General features: G+C 36.5%; 1 protein-coding gene across 8 annotated transcripts in view; it reads right to left on the minus strand.

Annotated features, from left to right (window-relative positions):
• Positions 1-7,890: 7,890 nt before the first annotated feature.
• Positions 7,891-23,427, minus strand: part of LPAR1 (lysophosphatidic acid receptor 1) — a 170,951-nt gene continuing 155,414 nt past the window's right edge. For 5 of the 8 annotated variants that reach the window (XM_031654394.1, XM_031654396.1, XM_031654391.1 and 2 more), the window contains one exon: positions 8,404-10,336. In XM_031654394.1, the coding sequence (XP_031510254.1) occupies positions 10,035-10,336 (302 nt within the window). In that variant the 3' untranslated portion in view covers positions 8,404-10,034. Of the gene's footprint in view, positions 10,337-23,427 lie in introns of all 8 variants that reach the window. The other 3 variants (XM_031654392.1, XM_031654390.1, XM_031654397.1) reach the window with 3 other exon arrangements.

Here is a 23,427-nt window from a genome sequence, read left to right on the forward strand (position 1 = left end):
AATGGTTTTCTTCATTTATTGATATAGTCATGTGATTTTCCTACTTTAGCCCATAGATGTGATGGATTACATTGAATTTTTTAATGTTAAATCTGCCTTGCATGCCCAAATTAAAATCCTCTTGGTCATAGCGTATTTTTTTATACATTGTTGGACTCAGTTTGCTAATATTCTGTTGAGAATTTTTGTATCAATGTTCATGAAAGATATTGTTTTCATCTTAACAATATATTTGATTTTGGTATAGGGTAATGCTAGTTTCATAGAATTGAGTTAGGAAGTATTTTCTCTGTTTTTATCTTTTGGAAAAGATTATAGAGAATTGGTATAATTTCTTCTTTAAATGTTTGGCAGAATTCCTAGTTAATAAACCCACATGGGTCCAGTGCTTTCTGTTTTAAAATGTTATTAATTACTGATTTAATGTATTTAATAGGTATAGGTTGACTCAGATTGTCTTTCTTCTTGTGTGAGTTTTGGCAGATGTCTTTCAAAGATTTGGTCCATTTAATCTAGGTTATCAAATCTGTGGACATAGAATTGTTGTTCATAGTATTTCTTTATTATCCTTATAATATTCATGGGATCTGTAGTAATGTCCACTCTTCCTTTTCTGATCTTAGTAATTTGGAGACTTTCTCTTTTTTTCTTGGTTTGGCTAGAGGTTTATTAATTTTCTGTCTTTTCAAAGAACCAGTTTTTACTCCCATTGATTTCTCTCTATTGACTTCCTATTTTTAATTTCATTGATTTCTGTCTAATTTTTATTATTTTTCTTTGGCTTACTTTGGATTTAATTTACTCTTTTAAAAAAGTTCCCTAAGGAGGAATGTTATTGATTTTAGATCTTTCTTCCTCTCTAGTATATGAATACACCGCTAAAAATTTCCCTCGAAGCACTGCATTCACTGCATCCCACAAATTTTGATTTTTTTAAATTTAGTTCAAATTTTAAATTTATTGAGATTTCTTCTTCGACCCATGTGTTATTTAGAAGTGTGTTGTTTAACATGTAAGTCTTTTGGGGTCTTTTGGCCAAACTCTTTTTCAATTAAAGAAACTTAAAAGACTAATAGTATCCAATATTGACAAAGAGATGGGTTAAAAGATAATCTCATACACTATGGTACTATAAACTGGTACAATATTTTTGGAGTACACTTTGGTATGCTTTACAAAAAAATGAAAATTTAAATGTCCATTTCCTATAATCAGGAAAAGGCAAAAGTCAATCTTAATGCTCATCAAGACTGAATACTATTTATCAGTTGGGATAACCTATGTTGCAGTAACAAATGAATGCCAAAATCTCACTGAAAACAGAGCACGTGCTTATTTCTTGTATAAATCAGAAATTATCGGAGACAATGCTCAATCAGTTTAGAAGTTTATTTTGTCGACATTATGGACATCCCCTGAAGAAAGGAACACGGAAATCACAGAAACAGTCTGTCCTGTGTGCCTTTCTCCAAAGGGAAAAAGGCTTCAGTATTTAAATGGGAAACACAGTTTGGAGGGGAAAGAGAGAAGGTATGGTCATATTACTGAATCCACATGTTGCACGAGAAAAGGAGCAGGTAGGGGAAAAGTCAGTTACGTATTTGTCTGGTGCTCAGTAAATCAGCACTTTATATATGATAAGGTGAACATAGATAGATGTGAAGATATCTGGCTTTTTATCTGCAACCATGTGCTTAGGGAAAAAAGGAAAAGCAGTTTCTTGCATGACTTAGATTTCAGCTGAATTTTTCCCTTTTGGCATAGTGATTTTCATAGTGAGATTTTATTTTCCTTTCAGACTTGATAAAGCTGTCCATTCAATATGAGACATCAGGGAGTTTGCTCTACATAGTCACTCAAGCTGATGGGGGTTTCACTCTCTTATTCTGCCACCTCTATTTTTGGCTTTTGGAAGGTGGAGGGGGAAAAAAAAAAGGTCTGAAAAGTAGCATGGGGTATTTTAGTTCACCAAGTCTAGAAATGACAGATGTCACATCCACTCACAGGCCACTGGACATAACAAGTGGCACAGACCTGCCTAACAGAGTTGTAGCTTTCCAAGATTCCAGGAAGAAGGGGTAAACAAAACATTGATGACCTGTTATAATCTCTACTTCAACTGCAGAGTAAGGCAGACACATACTTAAAACTTGGATGGATAACTAGAGTGTATTATCAAGTTAAAAATCAAGTACATTGTAAATAGATAACCTTATTTTGTTGAAAAGAAACAGTTTCACATGTTTCTGGATAATATATTCAGATATTAAGTTCTGCTTTTTTATTTCTCCTTGTTTTAGCTCATTCCCTTCTTCTTATTCAAGCAGATCAGAGGCTATGTGCTTCTCATCTTGGGGAAGAATATAGCAAGATGGCAGCTGAAAAAAATCAGACTCCAAAATCTAAGTCTTCAGTCCAGGGATATATCCTGAGCTTCAAGTTTCACATAGCCACTTTCCTACCACAAAATTCTCATTTGAAGGCTCTACTCATTATATTTTCTCTGTAAAATTGCTCTTATGTTCCTTATCTCAACATATCACATTCCCATTCATCCAGTGTTGGAGGTCACAACTCAGGAAAACATCCTCATCCAAATAATCACCGTGTCCCAGACACCCCTGGAATCCATTCATCTCTGCACCTCCATTGCCACCTTCACCTTTCGTCTCAGTTAATGTGACAGCCTCTGATCCTATCTTTTGCCTTCAGTCTTTCTTCTCCAATTTATTCTGAAGTATAAACCAGATTGTGTGTGTTTTTTAAACTTAAATCCTTTAGCTTATTTCCTACAATTCTCAAGGATAAAATCACTTCCAAAATCACTCAAGTCATCATGCCAGCCTGCCTTTCAAGCCTCATCCTCACAGTCTATACCTGCCCTTCTTTCCCAAATGGCATGCTTTCTCTCACTAAGCATTTACACATCTTGTCTGAAATTCCTATCCGCATATGATAGATGCATGCCAATTTTTCTAAAGGGTTGTTTTGATGTAAACTGATTACCAGAGTGAGTGCAAGTTCAAGAGCTGAACAGGGGTACACCTCTGTGCAACTCAGGTTCAAGGTGAATGGCTTTGACAGGACAGTTCTCATTCTAAGACAGAGTATCCTAAATTATCCTTTTAAAGATAGTTCCTCTCCCTACCTTCCACCATCCATTTCATTTTCCTTTAATTTCTGTGTCATGCCATCGTGTCCTTCATAACTCTTAACACAATTTGTACTTTTATTTTTAACTTATTTTCTTCTCCTTCACTGCAACTAAATTTTAAGTTCTATTAAAGATCTTGCTTATCACATTCCCAGCAACAACGTAAGAGTCTGGTACACAGAAGACTCTGAAAAAATATTTGTAGATGAGTAAGTCAAAGAATGAGTGGCAGATAGTGATAACAACTACCACATCTAATTATGGTCATAAAATTTTCACTTAAGAACTGTTGAGTGACACCACATTTCTAGTTTTGTTCTAGTCATTGGTATAATACAAAGGTCATGGAAAGCACAAGATTATCTTACTCTCAAATATTAATACTTGTTTTCTAGCTTACAATACAAGCACGCCTGCAATAATATGAACACCGCACAGCACAGTTCATGCACCTGTTAATGACATTATGTTTTCTTCTCTTACTTTTACGGTGTTAAATTCTTTGAGGGATTAAAAAATATATAAACAGGTACTCATAATTTGTTTGGGGAGCCACAATAGATAAATATATGTAAGGAATTATGGATTACAATATAAAGAATATGTAATTAGGCATCAAATAATGCTATAAACAACAAATATTAGACCTCCAATTTTTTCCTTGAGACCATTTCTTCATGTGTAAGAGTTATCACAAAGATCAAAATACAAATTATATGAATGTTTTCTGTGAGCAATAAATCCATTACCCATGCAACACAGTAGTGCTATTAAAAATTTTCCCAAAGCATAGCAAAATAAGTTGACTACTCAGAAAACACAAACACATTGGTAGGTCATATCATTCAAAGGATTTAAGTTTTTTTCTTTTTTGTTTTTTAACATTATTCTGACTTAATTTTAACTGTAATATTCTTAAACATGAAGGAAACTCTTTATCAGGATTGTGGAATTAAAGAGCATTTCTTGATTAAGCATGCCTTTACTTGTAGTTCACACATTTCATTTACATAAACAAGTGTTAAGTACTACTTAGCACTATATGTTCTTCATAATAGAAAATACAAAGATTCCTTTCATGAAAGATGAAAGTTAAATGATGCAAATTATAAACAATGCCACACATGAAACAAAATGAAGTCTGGCTTTCCTGATGCCAGAGATGTTGAGAGTTCCACAAAACAAACAAAAATGTAAAAATCACGGCTGGGCGTGGTTGCTTGTGCCTGTAATCCCAGCACTTTGGGAAGCCGAGGTGGGTGGATCATGAGGTCAGGAGATCGAGACCATCCTGGCTAACATGATGAAACCCCGTCTCTATTAAAAATACAAAAAAATTAGCCAGGTGTGGTGGTGGGCGCCTGTAGTCCCAGCTACTCGGGAAGCTGAGGCAGGAGAATGGCGTGAACCTGGGAGGTGGAGCTTGCATTGAGCAGAGATCGCATCATTGCACTCCAGTCTGGGCAACAGAGCAAGATTCCATCTCAAAACAAAAAAAAAGTAAAATCACTTTGTGAATGTCTGTGTTGATCAGGTAATGTGTGCAACAGATTATCTGTCATCTGACTTCCAAACCGTAGGGGAGACTTCCACTTTCTACTTTACTCATTTCTGTATTCCTTGAAATATTTGTTTGCATGACTTCTCTCTGGACTATATATAGCCTATAGTTCATGTATACAGGGACTCTCTCTCCCTTTCTATTAACTCTAGGGAAGTATCAGCACCATACCCATTGTTACAGAGAAGTCTTACGAGTTTTAGCATGAGAAAATTATTAAATGTAATTGAAGAAATGAGGACTAGATTAGTGAATGCTAGGAGTCAGAATGGGGGTAAGGGAGTTGGATGAAGCCATAAATTGCAACATAAGGAATCTCTGTGGTGATGGAACTGTTCTGTACCTTGATTATATCAATGTCAACATCCTGGTTGTAATGTTATGCTATGGTTTTGTGAGATACTGGTCACTGGGAGAAGCCAGGTAAAAGATATACGGAATCAGTCTATACTATTTCTTAGAACTGCATGTGAATCTACAATTATCTCAAAAGGAAAGATTTAACTGGAAAGCGACAGTAACAGTATAAGCAATTAAATAAAACAGGAACCCATGAGTTCATACTGGTATAAATGAGTGAATAAATGAGAAAAAAAGTTTCCCACAGAAGAATGCCAGTATGTTTTGAAAAGAGAATTAGAAATTCATCATTTGGCAACTATCAGAATAATAATTAATTCATCCAAGAAATATCAATGGATGCTAAAACTAGACATTAAAATTTGATGAGGAACAGGATACTCACATAGTCCCAATTTCCTCTCTACAGGGTGCTTATTACAAAGGAAAAAATGATTGAGGGTGTGTGTGCAACAGGTATCTGTTTTCTTCATAGTGGACAAACCTAGTAGACACCACCTTAACTGCATAATCAAAGTATCTATTAGGACAAATCAACATGATGTGCTGTTGGATGGGATGTGGTCAGAAGAACCACAGCAGCATTTCTGTCTTGTTTTGTCAAAGATAAATGACCTAAATACAATTTAAAATGTCAGACAAGCCAAGTTGAGAGACACTCTAAAAAATGACCTGTGATCTTTAAGTGACAAGGTCATGAAAGTCAAGAAAAAACTTAGAGACCGTTGAAGATTTAAGAAGACTCAAAGAGAGATAATACAGCCAGCCAGCTTGGACTAGGTTATTTTGCTATAATGGACATTATTGGACAAATTGATGAAGATTGAGTGGGATCTGTGAATTAAATGGTTGTTTCTGTATCAATGTTAATTTCACTTTAATAATTGCATTGAGGTTACGAAAGAGAATGTCCTTATCTGTAGGAATTACATAAGACAGTATTCAGGGGTGATGGGGCATCATGTTGGCAATTTATTCACAAATACCTGTAAATTTGGTTAGCTTCTCCATAAGTTCCAAAATACAAGTTATCTTTAGCATAAAAAATTGGGTTGAGAATTCTCTCTGCAGGCTAGATTAAGGAATCTTGTGCCCAATTTCTCCTTCTTCCTCTTCTAATGAACATCCATAGTCAAATGAGGATAGCATGATTGAAAATGGAATCTCCTAAATCAAGGATTGGCAAACTTTTTCAATAAAGGGCCAGAGAGTGAATATCTTAGACTTTGAGGGCCATTATAGTCTCTGTTGCAACTACTCCACTCTGTGCTAGTATTTAATGGTACAAAAGCAGTCATAGGGAATTAATAAACTAATAAGGATGGCCGTATTCCAATAAAACTTTATTTATGGACATTGACATTTGAATTTCTTATAATTTTCATGTGTCACAAAATATTTTCCCAACTATTTAAAAATTTAAAACCTGTTCTCAGCTCATAGGTCATACAAAAATAAGTAGATTCGACTGATGTGCCTTAGTTTGCAACTCCAGCATATTTTCAAATGATCATTACATGTCACATCATTGAAGTTCATATTCAGAGTTATAAAGCTCATATTCATAGACTATTTGCTAATAATTTATGATTTAAGTTTATAATTTAATAATATGCGAATAGTCTGTGAATATGAGCTTTATAAGATTAAGGGAAGAATTAGAGAATTTGCTGTCAGACTATACAAGATGCAGGTGAATGCTAGAACATGAACAGACCCTGTTTAGGAAGATTAACAATACATCCTGGCTCCTAGTTACATACACCTCTTTTATCATGTAGTGTCCAACCTCGTTCACAAACCACCCATTCTAAACCCACAAATAATCCCTAATTCTTATGGGGTTTGGAATCAGGTGAAGCTCAGTTGGTATGAAACAATTAGCACTTTGTTTCAAAAGCTCTTTTCATTAAAATGTTCTATTTACTTTGCTATAGTGAAGGCATGTGATAAAAGAGGTGTTTCTACAGTTTGTAACCTAGCATGAGTGCATACTCTCGGTTTTAAGGGAAGGAGCTAGAAGCAGTATATAATTTTTCAGAAGCTGAGAGAATTCTGGAGTAAATTAGAAGGAAGATGAACAGTGGAACCTAAAACAATAGCTAACTGGGAAGGAGAAAAGGAAGGCTGATAAGATTCATTAATTGTATGTTAGCTGTGGTTTTAGGTCTTGAAAATTATGGTTTCACTAATTTCAAAAGAGGAATATGTGAGGGGTGGCTAATTTGTAAAGAACAATTTAAAGACATTTGATTTCTAACAATCTTATATCCACCTAAAATTAAAGGTTCAGAATTCTCTTCCAAATCCTGAGACATTCACTTGAATAAATATTTTATCTTTTTCCAACACCTTAGTGATATACTGAAAATGTTATAATGGTTATATCACTGGAAGATATATGTAACTTTTATCTTATTGGTTATTAAATCTATAAATAGAAATACTACTATGATTTTATAAACTAGTGAGAGTGTTTCATGAAAGTTGTCAACATTTTTTGTAAAATCAGAGTTTTTCAAAAAGAACCTCATTCTAACAGTTATCCTGTTGAGGTAAAGTACCATCTTAATAAATTGTCTCCTCTCATGGAACATAAACTACTATCTTCCAGATACTGGCAAGATTTATTACTCAGATTGAAAAAAAACAGTTGGGGGTTGGGGGAGCACATGGTTGCTCCACCTCAGGGTTAAGCAGCCCTTGTAACAGAGAAATAAAGGAGGTCACAGCGGGAAAAACACCCATGCAAGGCAAGCTGGAAGACTCTCAAACAAGAGAAATAGCACTGACCAGAACCACACATTACCAAGCGCTGATTGAAAATGATTTATTAAAGTCCAATTAGTAGGCTTTTCATTTCAAATAATCCATACAGCCTCCAGAAAAATATGCACATGCGTAAAAGTCCAAGTTCATTTCTTTCACTTCCAATATAAAGTATTCTGTATTTTGTAAAAAGTATGTGCAAACACCTTTCTGCTAATTGGGTCCCCACATTCTTTTCACTACGGGTACTTTACAAGTCTGCCCTCTGCTCAAACACTAACCGTGCACTGATGTCCTCCTTCCTAGACAGTCATTCATCTCCCAGACTTCTTTCTCTCAGACATCCTCCTGACCTCCCCTGACCTGCTTCACCACTGTGTTACTTCACTGGTCACTTGTTACACAAACTGATGCAACTACTACTCTACCTGGACAACGTATTAAACAGGTATCACCTAATAGGGCAGCAGCCTATTGGGGTGATTCCTGGAGAATACACAGTAACCAATCACATACTGACACACTCAACCCATTTGCTACAGATGGACCCAAACTAATTGATATGACAATCCTTTATTCACTCAGCACATTTGGTTTCTTTGAATTTTCTTCAATTTTACATTGCAGGTGTGGCTACCAAGAGCTGGATAACGAGTCACTCAAACAAAGTTTGGAATTGCGAGATATATTGGGATACCTTGATTCTTGAGACAGTTGAACGCTTCTAGTTGATCTTGTTATATTAAAAAGTCACTCTCAACTAAAGTGACCACTGCATTTCTTTTGTAAAAAGGTCATTTGACTGGCTTTTCCTCACAACTGCCACCCAAGCAGTGCAAACGCAGGAAATCCCTTTTTATGAAAGGTGTAAGTAAAAGATGACATTTCACATTTTTTGAAAAAAAGAATCCTTCATGGGAATATGTCCTAATAATCAATTATATGGACAAAGTTTATGCACACAAAATTTCTGCAAAATGAAAATTAGAAATAACCTAAACAGCTAACAACATGGGAATGGTTAAATAAACTGAGTTGCATCCATTAAATGGAATATAATATAGCCATTAAAATTGTTTTTGTAAAATTTTTAATACCATAAGAAAATGTGGCAATTTTGCAATGAAAAAGATCTACTTATAAAACTGTTTACAGTATGATTCCAATTATGTAAAAAAGGTATACAATACATACATAGGCATATATGGGGGTTGCTTTTGAAAGGTGGTTCCTTCTGGGGTGTGATATTATCAGTAATAATTTTTGCTTTTTTATACATTTCTGCATTTTTCAAGTTTTCTATGATGAGTATATTATTTTACAAAGACTACGAAAACTTTCCTCTGATACACTGGTAATTAGAATGTACTTGGGTATTTTAAATATGTGGGAACAATATTACAGTGCTTCATCTTCTATGACTTTTTTGGAATACATATCACTTTGGCAAAAATTTACATTCCCTGTTTTAAACTTGTTACAACATTTTAATTAAACAGTTAATATTGTGATTAGAGCATTGTTTGCTTCACAACCTAAACAAATACTGGCTTTGAAGTCTAGGTTCTATTTCCTAGAAGATTTAAAATTAGTATCCTTTTAATCTTTTTAAGTAAGGCATACTGCATACATACATTACATGCATGCTTTCTAAACAAAAGATAATTCCAGCTTACAGTTTTCCTATGTAAGGGAAAAAATGGAATTATGGTAGTTTAAAAACAGTCCATAGTCTCATCCATCACAAACATGCTGATAGGCATAAACATGTTTATTAAGTGAAACGTATCCTTTAACAATAAAAAAGGGAAGGCTGTATATAAATGAAGCTGTGGATTCAACTAGTCAGAATTTATCCTGACTTGCACCAAACCACACAAAATCTTTTTAAAGTCTAGTTAGTGTAGTCTAAATGGACACTCCAGAGTCTGTTCTTGAATTCCATTGCAAGAGCTCCACTTCCTACTTTCAGAAGGGATGGGGATCAAGGTGAGGGTTGTCACATAAGCTAATTTTCAATATATATCAAGTCTTGTGGGGCCTAGGAACAAATACTGTCATTGGTTAGTGTTTAAGTACATGAGTTGACATTTCTCCTCTCTCACACCCCACCTTGCCCTGGCAATTGGGTAGGGGGAGACTGTTTATCCTCCAAGAGAGGACGGCTGGTTCCTCATCTCAGTTTCCGTTCTAAACCACAGAGTGGTCATTGCTGTGAACTCCAGCCAAGATGGTGTGGTTGAGGGAGGAAGCCGAGCGGTCTGAGCCTTCTGTGGGGCCGCTGGGGTTCTCACTGCGTTGGCAGCAGAGGATCTGCCTAAAGGTGGCGCTCATTTCTTTGTCGCGGTAGGAGTAAATGATGGGGTTCATGGCAGAGTTGAATTCAGCAAGGAGAAGGAAGAATTTCTCATAGGCCAGCACGTCGCACTGCGGACAACACACGTCTAGAAGTAACAAAACCAATCCAGGAGTCCAGCAGATGATAAAGGCCCCTACAAGGACAAGGATAGGGATCAGGAGGATTTTTAAAAAGAGAATGAAAAAACATTATAAAACATGCAACCATAAAGTGAAATGATTTCAGTTCAATATAAAAATACTGAAGTTGGAAGCCACAAATCATTGTTGCAAATGAAATACTCATTTCCTGAGATAATCAGAAAAAATTTAACGATAGTCAACTTAAAATTTTATTTCGGACGTTACTAAAATCAAGTAATTATGAGACATTGATGATTATTATTTTGAGCAAAACACAAAGAGTTTGATAAGCAATTGAGATATGAAAAACTGCATAAGCACTAATGCAAAAGATAAGCACTAATGATTAAGTGTCCTTTAATGTTTAATTAAGGCATAGTTTCTGGATTCAGGTTGTCTGGGCCCAAATCCTTGTTGGACATGTAATGAACCGGGTGAACTTAGGCAAACTACTTTCTTTCCTTAATCTTCCCATCAGAAAAATGCAGATGATTATATTTACACCTCATGAGGTTTGTTGTATGGATTAAAAAAGTGTTAAGGAAATAATCACTCAACCTGTACCTACAATAACAATAATATTACCTGCTGCGTAGCATGGACCTGTCTGGAAATTGTGATTTTCAATGATAAGATCTATGTTTTATTTTTATTCAACAACTACCTACATAGTGCTGTCCTATATGCTGTACCAGTAATAACTCATTGAATGTTCACAGTAGCCATATGACATAGAAACTAATATCCCCATTGTACAGGTGAAGGAACTGAGACCCAGAAAGTTTACATAACTGGCTCAAGGCCACAGTACTGGAAAGTAGAAAAATCCCAGAGTTTCTGCTCTTAGAGGCTGCCTCCAGAGTTCAAGCTCTAGAAAATATTACATTTCTACTTCTTGAAAATGATAACATTAAATATTTTAAACCACATTTAATGTTTTAGATATTTTATTAATTTAGATCAATTTTGTTCTCTTTCTTCCCCCAATTATTCTGAATCATTACAATTTTACTATAAGAGGAATTAAAATATAGATGATATGCTTAATTCTATTTCATTTACTTTCTGAAAGCACTCATCATTTGGATCCCAGGAAAATGGAGGTCATAAAATAGCATTAAAACCTACCACTGTGTTACTCCAGACTCTGTTGGGGATCTTCTACTGAAAGAACATGAGCCAATAGCGGTGGGCACCACTGTGTCCCATTATACCTCACCTAATGGGCCCCATATGTGTAATCAGGCAGGCTACATATGTGTAATCAGGTAGAGCGGAAGTAGGGGCAATCCCAGAAGGGCATTTGCATCTTCAGATTTAAATGGCACTGGCTTTGGTGGATACAGGCTTGGACTGGGGTCATGGATTTGGTCCAGCCTCAAGGAATTAGTTTCACAAAATGTAAACAAATGAGATTTAGTCTCCAAACAGCCCACTTTTGAATCTGAGCTTTCTTTTGTGAAACTTTTCAGCAGGGAAATGAAAATAAAGGAGAAAAGTACCCCCATAAAGCTCTTTGTTCTACAACACAAATGTGTATTGGTTTTAAACTGCTGTTCACTTTGAAGATTGGCCAAGGTACTTCATTTTCTAATAAATACAATACCTTAGACTTTCCTTGGAGAGAAAAAAAATATTTCAAATATCAGGAGATAATAGCCAAGGAGCGATCTGAACTTCAATAAAAATGTTAATAAAGCATTCATTCCAAGTCCTTGAATTTCCTTGCTTGAAAATCACTCAGAAAGCTAAACATAAAGGAAAATCAAAGGAATGCCTCTTGGGTTTCAGAAATAATGCATTATTCATTGAGAAGCCAGGAAGGGAATTATTCTCAGGATGGAAAATGCTTGGATGGAAAATACATGGTCCCATTATGCCATTTACTTGGAAACTAAAAACACACAGGCCCTTCATGAATGGAACAGCATTCTTTCAAGTTTCCTTTCCCCTTTCTTTTATCAAAGCTCTAATTGAGTTCAAATTCAGAACTTGATTAGACACAAGGAACATGCATGTCAATAGCTAGATTTTAAATAAAATGATCTTTTTCTCCTGGGCAGCAGAAGGGAATATCTTTATTCTGACATACTTAAGCTGCTTAACTTTGTTCAAAAGTGAGATAATTCAAATACTGTCATTTGTTTATAATTTCTCCCAATGTTAAAATTTAAATGGTGTAAGATCTTTCCAGAAAGAGCCCATGAGCCTTACTTTTAGACCACGAAATGCAAGGAACCCTGCTAGACTGAAGGCAGGAAGTGGGAAATGCCACAGCCTGACACAGGAGCTACTATGTATGGATGCTTCATTGAGGAACCTACAGTCCTATCCCTTTTTCTCTTCACTGAAAGGAACTGGTTTTTGTACTAGGATTAGGCCCAACCACACAGTCCCAACACTCTGCGTTTGGATCTTCAAGACTCAATCCAATCATTTCAGTGACTCACAGTACAGGCCTCAGAAATCAACATCTAAAACCAATCATATGGAAATTCCATGTCCCCCTCCCCCTCCTTTCTATTTCACAGAGGCCTCAAGGATCAAACTGACCAAAAGATGAGGATGCAATACAGAAGAGGAAAATGGGGGCTGGAAAATTTCAAGGGATGAGGCTCCTAACCCATAATGAATGGATATTCTGAAATAAAGTTTGCTCAAATTAGGGATTTCCCCTTGAGCTTCTGAAAACAATAATAAACCACACCTAAAGTCCTTTAATAATAGGGAGCTAACCATAATTCAGTCAGGTTACAGTACTTGAGATGTGCATTGTGGACCCTTCAACATGTAATCTATAGAATCCAGTGTACACCTGAAAGACAGGTTGATAAGAGTTAAAACATCTCCATCTCAGCACCTGTAAAGTGGAGAAATAATAGCTCCCTGCCTACTCCATATGGCACAGTGAGGATCAAACTTAGATATAACTTGTAAAAGTCCTCTATAAACTGCATATCTACCTGACCACCATGACTTACGTGAGTGGCACAGACTTGTGGCAGCTGCTGTTACAGAGCCCTAGGACAGATTCTCCAAGGGCAGAATGTGAAAATGTGTTTTGGACAAGGAAGAGCTGGCATGTCAAAAGGCTCTAAGACAATACTATCCTGATTATAAAGAGATTCCTAGGACTTGCAGTTGGGTATGAAGAAGATAACAAGAGGGAATAGAGAGAGAACACAGGGAAGCATGTAAGCCTTAAATCTTTCTGGAGGTTCTCATAGGTCAATGCCAACACTTACCAAGATGGGGAATGAAATACAGTACTCAGTAGTCATAGTGTTTTATTAGTTTGTATATTTCCAGCACATTTCTGATAGAAGAATCCCACAAACCCAGGCACAACACCGATGAACAGTATGCAACAGTATGAAAGAGGAAGGGCCCAGTATGGGAGCTCACGCCTGTAATCCCAGCACTTTGGGAGGCTGAGGTGGGTGGATCACCTGAGGTCAGGAGTTCGAGACCAGCCTGGCCAACAATGGTGAAACCCCATCTCAACTAAAAATACAAAAATTAGCCAGGCATGGTAGCACACACCTGTGGTCCCAGCTGCTTGGGAAGCTGAGGCAGGAGAATCACTTTAACCCACTAGGCAGAGGTTTCAGTGAGCCGAGCTCACGCCACTATACTCCAGCCTGGGTGACACAGCAAGACTCCATATCAAAAAAAAAAAAAAAAAAAAAAGTTAGAGGAAGCACAAGTAGTTATGGTTATTTATTGTAAAGTCAGAAACAGAAGAAAAATCAGAAGATGCGATGTCCAAGGTCACAAACGTCTTGTATATCTGGCTGAGATATTTGAAATTTGTCCAGTCCAGCATACATTCTCAACCATAGCCACATATTACAATAGCCTGCAGAGCTTCTTTAAAAAATAAAGACCTTCATCCACCCCTCCCACTGTGGGATTGTAATCTCATTGGCCTTACTGGTCAGACTTTCATTTAAGACACAACATTGGTGACAGAGTGGAAGAAGAAAATAAAGTAAAGGCAAAACTATTTCCAAATTCCAAAAGAGAAATAATGAAAGCCAGAATCAGGGCAGCAGCACTGGGAAGAGATATAGAAGACTGGGGAAGTATTTAGGAGAAGGACTCCATGAGATGGATGAGACAGAGAAGTCTAGAATGACTTCTAAATTTTCCCTTTGGTTGAAGGAGGAAACACAGGAGAAAATCTTGATTGGTGTTTTGTTAGGGGAGGTAAGGAGAAGAGAGCTAATGAGCTGGGTTCAGTATGTGTTTAGTTTGAGGTACCTGCAAGACATCAAATGGAAATGCCTTAATTACATCTAAATAGGCTCATGGCAATTTGTGTCATGGGAAACTGTCTCTCAGAGTGCTGAACAAAAGTGGTTATATTCCCCTGGATTTGCCAATATTACAAGTAACATGGGGCGGAGGATATTCAAAACAGATTTGTGGGTTGTCCTTCCTTGAACAAGCTTTATTCCTCCCTGATGCATCTGTCAAAGCAATCTGTGAGAACTCCAATGCCCACAAAGATGGAGGGAGAGGTGCTGGAATGCAGACGCAAAAGGCAGGAAGGAATGAGGCTGTTTTGGAACAACAGGTCACAGCTGCAGATCGAGATCATATTACCACACCTTCCCTCAAATCTACACAACCTCATCAGCTGAATAATGCTTACCATCTGGTCTCACAATTACAATATTTTTTTCTAGAATGACTTTTTCCTAACTAGTTGAACTTTGCTTACATATGGAATGCAAGAACCAAAGTTAAAGAGGAAAACAGTCCTTGCCAGAGAAGACCTCTAGAGAGAGTGTCCAAGATTTTTGATGAAAAACACAGAAAGCATTTCCAGTCTGGCTGGCAAAGTTGTGTTTTTACAAAAGAACCAGACATCCCACAGATCCAAAACAAGTCAAGGTAAATCAATTCTGCATCAGCACTGTGCCCAAGGTGGCCTCACTCTTCTTGATTTTCAAATGAGGATCCCAGAAACAGTCCTATCTCAGAGACCTGGGGTGGGAATCAAGGGAGAAAATAGGTGAGTGCCTAAGTTTCTTTTTCTGTTTTCCCTAAATTGTTTATTCCTTCAGGTCAGGCAGCTTGTATCCCAGAATCTAATCAAATTTTAGTTCATCTCTGTAGTTATATTGTGATTTCTGCTATTAAGATACACACATAATATATAGTTAGCTAGGAAATCCTTCGATGCTATGTATCTTAACAGAGCCTATGTCAGAAAAATAGGCCACAGATGCAAAGCTTATTCTTCCTCAATCTCGCAGCTAAGGGTTCATTATAATGGGGGTCTAGGTGGATGGCTTTTTGAGATTAACGCTTTTTCTAAAAGAGTAACTCAGATTAATTATAAAATCTTTTTTCCTGACTATTGAAACTTTGTAATTTAACTGAGATATCTCCAAAGTATTATTGTTCGATGTTATTTCCACCCTGATACCAATTTTACTCCATATAGTTTGGTGTTCAACACTGCCATTCCTTCCTGGTCACAGCACATGTTGCATATGTTTAAAGTTTCACAATTTCATTTACTGTGTGATGTGCTCTAGTATTTTCATTACTCTTGAGAGCAACATTTATCTTTTAGAGAAGGATAATAACACCATACAGAGCTCTAAAGCAAGCAGAATACTCATTATGTTCTCTTTTTAACATTCCTGGGTGACAGTTTTAGCTTCATTAGACTCTCCTGATCACCACATGCTACCTTTCCTGTACCCAAGAGAATGCCAAAGCTGCCTTTCCTCTGGCATACTCTCCTTAAGTAGTGTGTATCGCACACGTACAAGCTCCATACCCTCCAACAGACTCTAACTCTCATCCTGCAACTGTACATTGGAAAGTCCACATTGAAATAACTTGTATGCTAGTGCCATTCTTACAGACCATTCAGGTGCTGAAAAGCCAGGAGAAACCACTTCTCCACTGCTACCTCCCCTAGACAAGTGAGCAATACCTTTTATCTGCCAATTGCAACAGGCTCTTGACCAATTCCTCTTCCTCCACACTGCTTCCCTAAAGTCCAGCTTGTACACAACAAGTATAAATCAATTTGCATTAAGTCACTCTCCTGCTTAAAACCCTCCAAAATCTTCCTACTTGAAATCCTTACTGCTATCCATAATGCCCTACACATGACTGGCCCCTGCCACTTTCTTGGATCTCATCTCTTTCCACTCACTCCCCATTTACGAGGTTCCAGTCACACAGACCAAGCCCATTTCTGTCTCAGGATCTTTGCATTTATAGATCCATCTGCTCGGATTACTCTCTCTGCAACTCTTTATGTCCATTTACTTATTAAATGTCGCTTTCTTAAAAAGGCTATCCTTGGTTATCCTAGCCAAAGCAGCAGCCCACCACCATCACCATATTCTCCCATTTTATTATCACCACATCATGATATACCCAAATGACATATCCTTTATTTATACCCAAAATTATCGTATTTATTGGTTTACATGTTTATTGTTTTATCTTCCCTCAACAAGAACATTAACTTCATGAAGGAAGGAATGCTACCTCTTTCATATCTGTATCTCTGGAATCTAGAATATCACTTGGCGACAGTAGACACTCAGTGTCTTCCATTGGATGAATTAGCAAGTCATAGCTAAGTGCCTAGTACATATATCCCAAACAAGAAAAATTAATGAGTAGAAATGTCATTAAATTATGGGTGGAAAATAAACATTAACATCTACCGTGTGTAAGGTCTTTAAATGGATGCTATAGGACATTCAAAGGGGCATAAGGAAGACCCTAAAAGACCAAATTCTGGAATGGTGGAACAATTCCTACACACTTTTGAAGGTTCAGAATTTGTATCCTATAATTTTAACCTGTATTACCGGGCCGAATTCTTTTTAAGTGTGAGGGTTTTTTAAATAAGTGCACAGATAGATAATAAAAGTGCAAGCACATGAATGAGAACAAGCAGCAGCAATTTCCGGACAACTTCTGAGACAACGGGCAGGAGGAAGGAGTGGGGGACGGTGCTTTGTTTGGGACGGTGCTTTGGTTATATCTACAATTCTTTTCAGAGACCTGAAGCAAATTACATAAAATGTTAGCATGTTTGATTTTAATGTTTGGTAATTAGATGATTGTCACATTACTTTTTGTGTTTTTCATATATTTGACTCTCTCATTCAGATATTTATAAATTTAGAAATGTTAACAACAAGAAACTAGGAGTCTTGATTTTTCTTTTCTTATGTAAGAGGTAAGAAGAGCAGGTAGAACAGTAGACAGTTTGCTGATAGCTTTGTCTTGTTTGGGGGCTACTGTAGATACTGAATTATATCTTGAATTTATTTTATTTTATTTTATTTTTTATTTTGAGACTGAGTCTCACTCTGTCGTCCAGGCTGGAGTGCAGTGGCTTGATCTTGGCTCACTGCAACCTCTGCCTCCCAGATTCAAGCGATTCTCTTGCCTCAGTCTCCTGAGTAGCTGGGATTACAGGTGCATACCACCATGCCTAATTTTTGTACTTTTAGTAGAGATGGGGTTTCACCATGTTGGCCAGGCTGGTCTTGAACTACTGACCTCAGGTGTTCTGTCCGCCTTGGCCTCCCAAAGTGCTAGGAATATAAGCATGAGCCACCATGCCTGGCCTATATCTTGAATTTTTTAAAGCATGTTTTTAAAATTTAAAGTTAGCCACTACTAAAAATAGATATTGGATGTACCACTCAAACCACAAAAGAAAGAAATATTTTTTTAAAATGAAGGAAGAACAAAACAGTTTGAAAAGAAAACTCAATTTATCAAAAGGTAGGAAAAGAAAAGATAGAAGCAAAAGCAAGGAAATGCACACACATAAATAGAATGTCAAGAATAAGCCCAAACATGGGACTAGACATCAAAATGTGATGCTCTTAATTCTCTTATTAAAAACAGATTCAACACCATGACTTTTGAACAAATTTTTGTTTTCCCTTGAACTTCTAACTGCTTTCTCTTTTAATACTCTCTCTTTTGTTACAGATAAAAAACACGTGGTTTATTACAGCAGAAGCATACCACAGATGTATTTCCAACTTTTTAATTATACAATTTATCCCCAAAGACATTTCCTGCAGCCCTGTGACTTACTAGTACCCAATCGAACCCACTGATTTCTAGGCCTGCTTCTCAACTTCCATTGGGGTTGCTTATTTTACATACCCAGGTGGTACATTGCTTCTTCAAACGTACATCTTTTTTTTTTGGAACCTCTTTTCTTCTCCCTCCTCCACCCCCATTTTCTAGAGTGTACCATGAGCACTCTTTCTAGAAAGTTTGCATAAGCTTAAAATCATTTTCTCTCAGAACACTGTCTTCTAGTATTTAGCCTTGCAGATGAGAAGTCTGATGTATGATTCCCATTCTTTTCGTGTAAAACACCTGCATAGTACAGGTCCTTACTTACTCGCCAAGCTTTGTCTTGCACTGCATGTCTGCTTTCTGGACTTACTAGTTTTTCCATTCCTTTCAATCTATCGCAATCCCCCTAACCATGGGCCTTTGTACATGTTACTCTCTCTTCCTGGGATGTTACCTGCTCTCCTCACAATCTAATTCCTACTCACACGTTACTTACCGCTACTTCTGGGATGCCTTCCCTGATTAAGTCAAAAATCCCTTTGTAACATGCTCTTGGCACAATAAAACCCTCCATGGTAGAAGTTATCACAGGTGTAATTTATTTTTATTTATAGTGTGATTATTGATTACTTCTGTCCCTCATCCAACTATTTTTACTCCACTGTGTCTATATTACCTAACAACATTTTTGGCATATAGTAAGTGCTCTATAAACATTTGTTGAATGAATAAAAAAGTAAGTGAAAGAAAGAACAAGGATCTAGTAAGCTAGCTACCTAGGCCATTAACCAAACATTTTTCTCATCCTCTCCTACCTGAAACTGTCGCAATGTCTTTCATTAATTTTGGGAGATCACAAATATCACTAGAATATGATGTCTCGGCTTTGCTCATAATTCTTGCTTTGCCCTTGATCGGCAATTTTATCTACAGTCTCACATTTGTCTTTAGATTAAGGAAATATTCTATTACTTTGACTACTTTTCTCTCCATTGTTTCTGTTCATTTGAGATTTCTTTTACAATGAATGTTGGATATTTGGGAATCTACATTTAAAAACTGATTGACCCTTGACATCTCTTAATTTTCCATTTATATTTTTAACACTTTACTTTTGATTTGGTATCCCGGGTGATATCCTGGATTTATTTTCAAGGTCAAATATTTGATTTTTAGCTATATCCATGTCACTACCTGGTAGTGACTTTCAGTTTGTCTGTTTGTTAGTAATGGGTAAAGGAGGGCAAGTGATCAGATTTTTTTATTTTCAGGAACACTGTTCTCTGAATGATCATTTTACATAGTAATGTGTACTAATTTAGTCAACACGGTATCTTCTTGAATCTGTGAAGCTATTAATTAGAGTTTATTTGATGTTATTTTGTGCTTCCTATACTATCACTGTTTCCATGTAAAAGGTTGCTCTACATTCAAATGCAGTGGGTGGGGGTCATCATGCTTCAAGGAATGTCTATTCATTATGCAGGAAACATTCCTGAATAGAGGACCCTCTTAATTTGAGAAGACAGCATAAAGAGTTGCCACCAAAGTCAGCTTTTCCCTATACCTAAAACATTCAGCCATGCCATCTGAGTAGGCAAAATGCTATATGAGATAATTACATGGGCAAAGAGTGTTTCTCTGAATGTTCTTATCTACAAATAGAACAAATAAAGTCAGAACAATGTTCCAAAAATATGCAAGCAGCACAGGCCACCTAATTAGATCCAGGATGCATGCACACATACCTCACTGCCAATGGTAGCTACTATTCTCAGGAATAGAATGCGACCCCTGAGGTCTATAAGCATACAAAAAAGGAAAGGCTTTAATTTACTTGCAATAAAACCAATACAGTCTAAACCTTGTTAAGATGGATCACTGCCTCTTCCTTTTCTCCTAATTCTTGTCTTCTGATTTCTACCCAGCTCTGTCTTAGGGTGAAGTAATTGAGGTTAAGACCGACTTGCCAGGCCAGGCGTGGTGGCTCATGCCTATAATACCAACACTTCGGGAGGCCGAGGCGGGTGGATCACCTGAGGTGAGGAGTTCAAGACCAGCCTGACCAATATGATGAAACCCCGTCTCTACTAAAAAAATACAAAATTAGACTGAGCATGGTGGCTCATGCCTGTAATCCCAACACTTTGAGCGGATGAGGCGGGTGGACTGCCTGAGGTCAGGAGTTCAAGGCCAACCTGACCAACATGTTGTTACCCTGTCTCTACTAAAACTACAAAAATTAGTTGGGTGTGATGGCAGGCGCCTGTAATCCCAGCCACTCCGGAGTCTGAGGTAAGAGAATTGCTTGGACTTGGGAAGCAAAGGTTGCAGTGAGCCAAGATCACGTCATTGCACTCCAGCCTGGGCAACAAGAACAAAATTCCATCTCAAAAGAAAAAAAAAAAAAAAATTAGCTGGGCGTGGTGACACATGTCTGTAACCCCAGCCACTCAGGAGGCTGAGGCAGGAGAATCACTTGAACCTGGGAGACGGAGGATGCAGTGAGCAAAGACTGCACCATTGCACTCCAGCCTGGGCAACAAGAGCGAAATTCCATCTCAAAAAAAAAAGAAAAAAAAAAAAAGACTGATTTACCAGAGCACGATTACCCATCAATAACAAAAAAAAAAAATTTAAAAAAAAGCTACTCCAAGGCCTACAAAGAGATTACCTGGTAAGCCCTTACTATTTTCAAGTCACTGATATTATTTTAAATTTGTAGAAAATATATATATACACACACATATGTATGCATACACATATAACACATACATAACATGTATGCACCATGCACACTCAGGACAGTCTTCACTTTACTGTATCATAAAAAAGACAATAAGATTTGTTTTCTTTTACATAATGTGCACCATGAGACTCAATCAAAAACGATGGTGCCACATATATTCTTCACATAGAAAATAATTCACAATTCTCAAAATGATTAAATCTATTTTGCCTCGTAAACCTAGTGATAGACTGCAAATGTTTTAAAAAGCAAAATTTCCCCCTTATTTAAAAAATAATAAATAATAAACTTCACAGAAAATCAGTGTTGTCAACTCCAGACCAACACCATCTAACTGAGAAAGTGATACTAAACTAATTGCATGACTGTGGTCCAACTGTTACTAAGGTGATTTAAATAATATTTATCCCTTTAAAAGGATAAAGGAAATTCCCCTCAGAATCTTTCCCTAGCAAAAGTTCAACATTAACAGGAAGTTTATAATTGGTTTTGCAACATATTTAATTTTTTAACTACAAATTAGGATTCTCCCAAAATAATGTAAATCTAAACAAGTACAGAAATCTGGCTGAAAATGCTCATAGAATGTAGCTGATGACAAAATCCTGTGGATTTTTTCTTTGCATTTCATGAATCACAAGATATGTATTACCCAAGAGACAAACTTCAAAGATAGAGAAACGTAATGGAAATTTTATTTACAATTCGTTTCCTTACTATCAAAATGGGGAAAATACTAAAAATTTAATCTAAAAGCCAATTCAGAAAACTTTGTGAATTATTTACATAACCTAAAAATGTTTATATTTATATAATTTTTAATAGCCAAAAGACATGAAAAGAAGAACAGTATAAACTGTAAATGTGGTCATTGTCATTCTTTTTGAGATTAGTTACATCTCCTATAGCTGCCAAACGTCCTGGATTGATCTTTAGGAAGCACAGATTCTAGGCAGAGCAGAAAGGAGGTATGGTCTGTTCTAAGATGATAGCTGTGTATCTAAGATATCTCTCATTATCAAAAACTTTTTATAAATTAAAAAATTTCCTTAAAGTAAGGTTATAAAAACAATGATTCAATTGGGAAGTGGGTGTTTAGGCTATAGAATTCCAGATTCCCAATCATAAACATATTTTTTCTACATAAATTTCAATTATTTAACTACAAGCGTAGAGTACAAAAGCTGGCTGATACAATTGACAACACCAAGTCTAAATATCACAAAGCAAATTCTGACTAGCCCATAAATCCTAAGCAAAAGTCAATCAGTTCTAAAGCTGTCAAAATAAACTGCAACAATATCACTGATAGAAACTTATCCTATAGATATATTTACACACAATACAATTATGCATGTGCAAAGATTTGCAGCATTCTTTATTTTAAAAACTGTAAATAACTTAGATAACCATCAATAGAGAAGTAAAATAAGGTACACTTGCACGCATAAAGTAAAATCCTATTCAACTTCTACCAGTTTAGATATTCTGCCTTTACTGATACCAAATCATCAGATGCCCTACAGTAAGCCTTAACTGAGGATAATAGTCAATGCATCTAATAGTGTTTAGAACAACAAATCATAAAAATGATACTTTAAACATCTTATTTAAAAAAATAAATTTGTATTCATTTACCAATCTTTTGACATAGAGTCAAGGCTTTTTATTTGAACACAGGTCCATTGACTGGAGTTCTGTGTCATATTCCAAGCAAAAGCCACCCCAATTAAGCATCCCATACTACTTCCAATTTGGCTCCTCCAGAATAGTCAGAACTTAAAATTCTTGCAAAGCAATTTCAGTGAAAAACCTTGTGGAGTGTTTTTATGGTTTCTTCAAACCTCGACAGTTGTTTTCATCAGCTCTTTTTTTCCCCCCAATTTACCTTAATTGAATGTTAACAAAGCATTCACCTAATTTTCATAGAAACAATGCCTTCTTTTTGCACTTGTTTTATTAGACAGTATAATTATTTAATTAGTTATGTAACTAGGGATACAGCAATGAACCCAGCAGAAAAAAAAATTCTCTGCTTTCATTGAGTTTAGGTTCTAAAAGGAATGAGAAAGACAATCAACAAAATGCAAAATAAGTAAGATACATTTTAGAGGGGAATAATATTTGGAGACTATGGAAGAGCAAGTGTGGATAAAGACGAGCAGGTAGAAGCTCACGCAATAAATCAGACAAGAGATAATGGTGGCTTTGAATACGGGAAAGTGGAGATCATAGACACATTTTGACCACACAGCTGATATG

Source organism: Papio anubis, chromosome 13 (genome assembly GCF_008728515.1).
Source record: "Papio anubis isolate 15944 chromosome 13, Panubis1.0, whole genome shotgun sequence".
Taxonomy (NCBI): domain Eukaryota; kingdom Metazoa; phylum Chordata; class Mammalia; order Primates; family Cercopithecidae; genus Papio; species Papio anubis.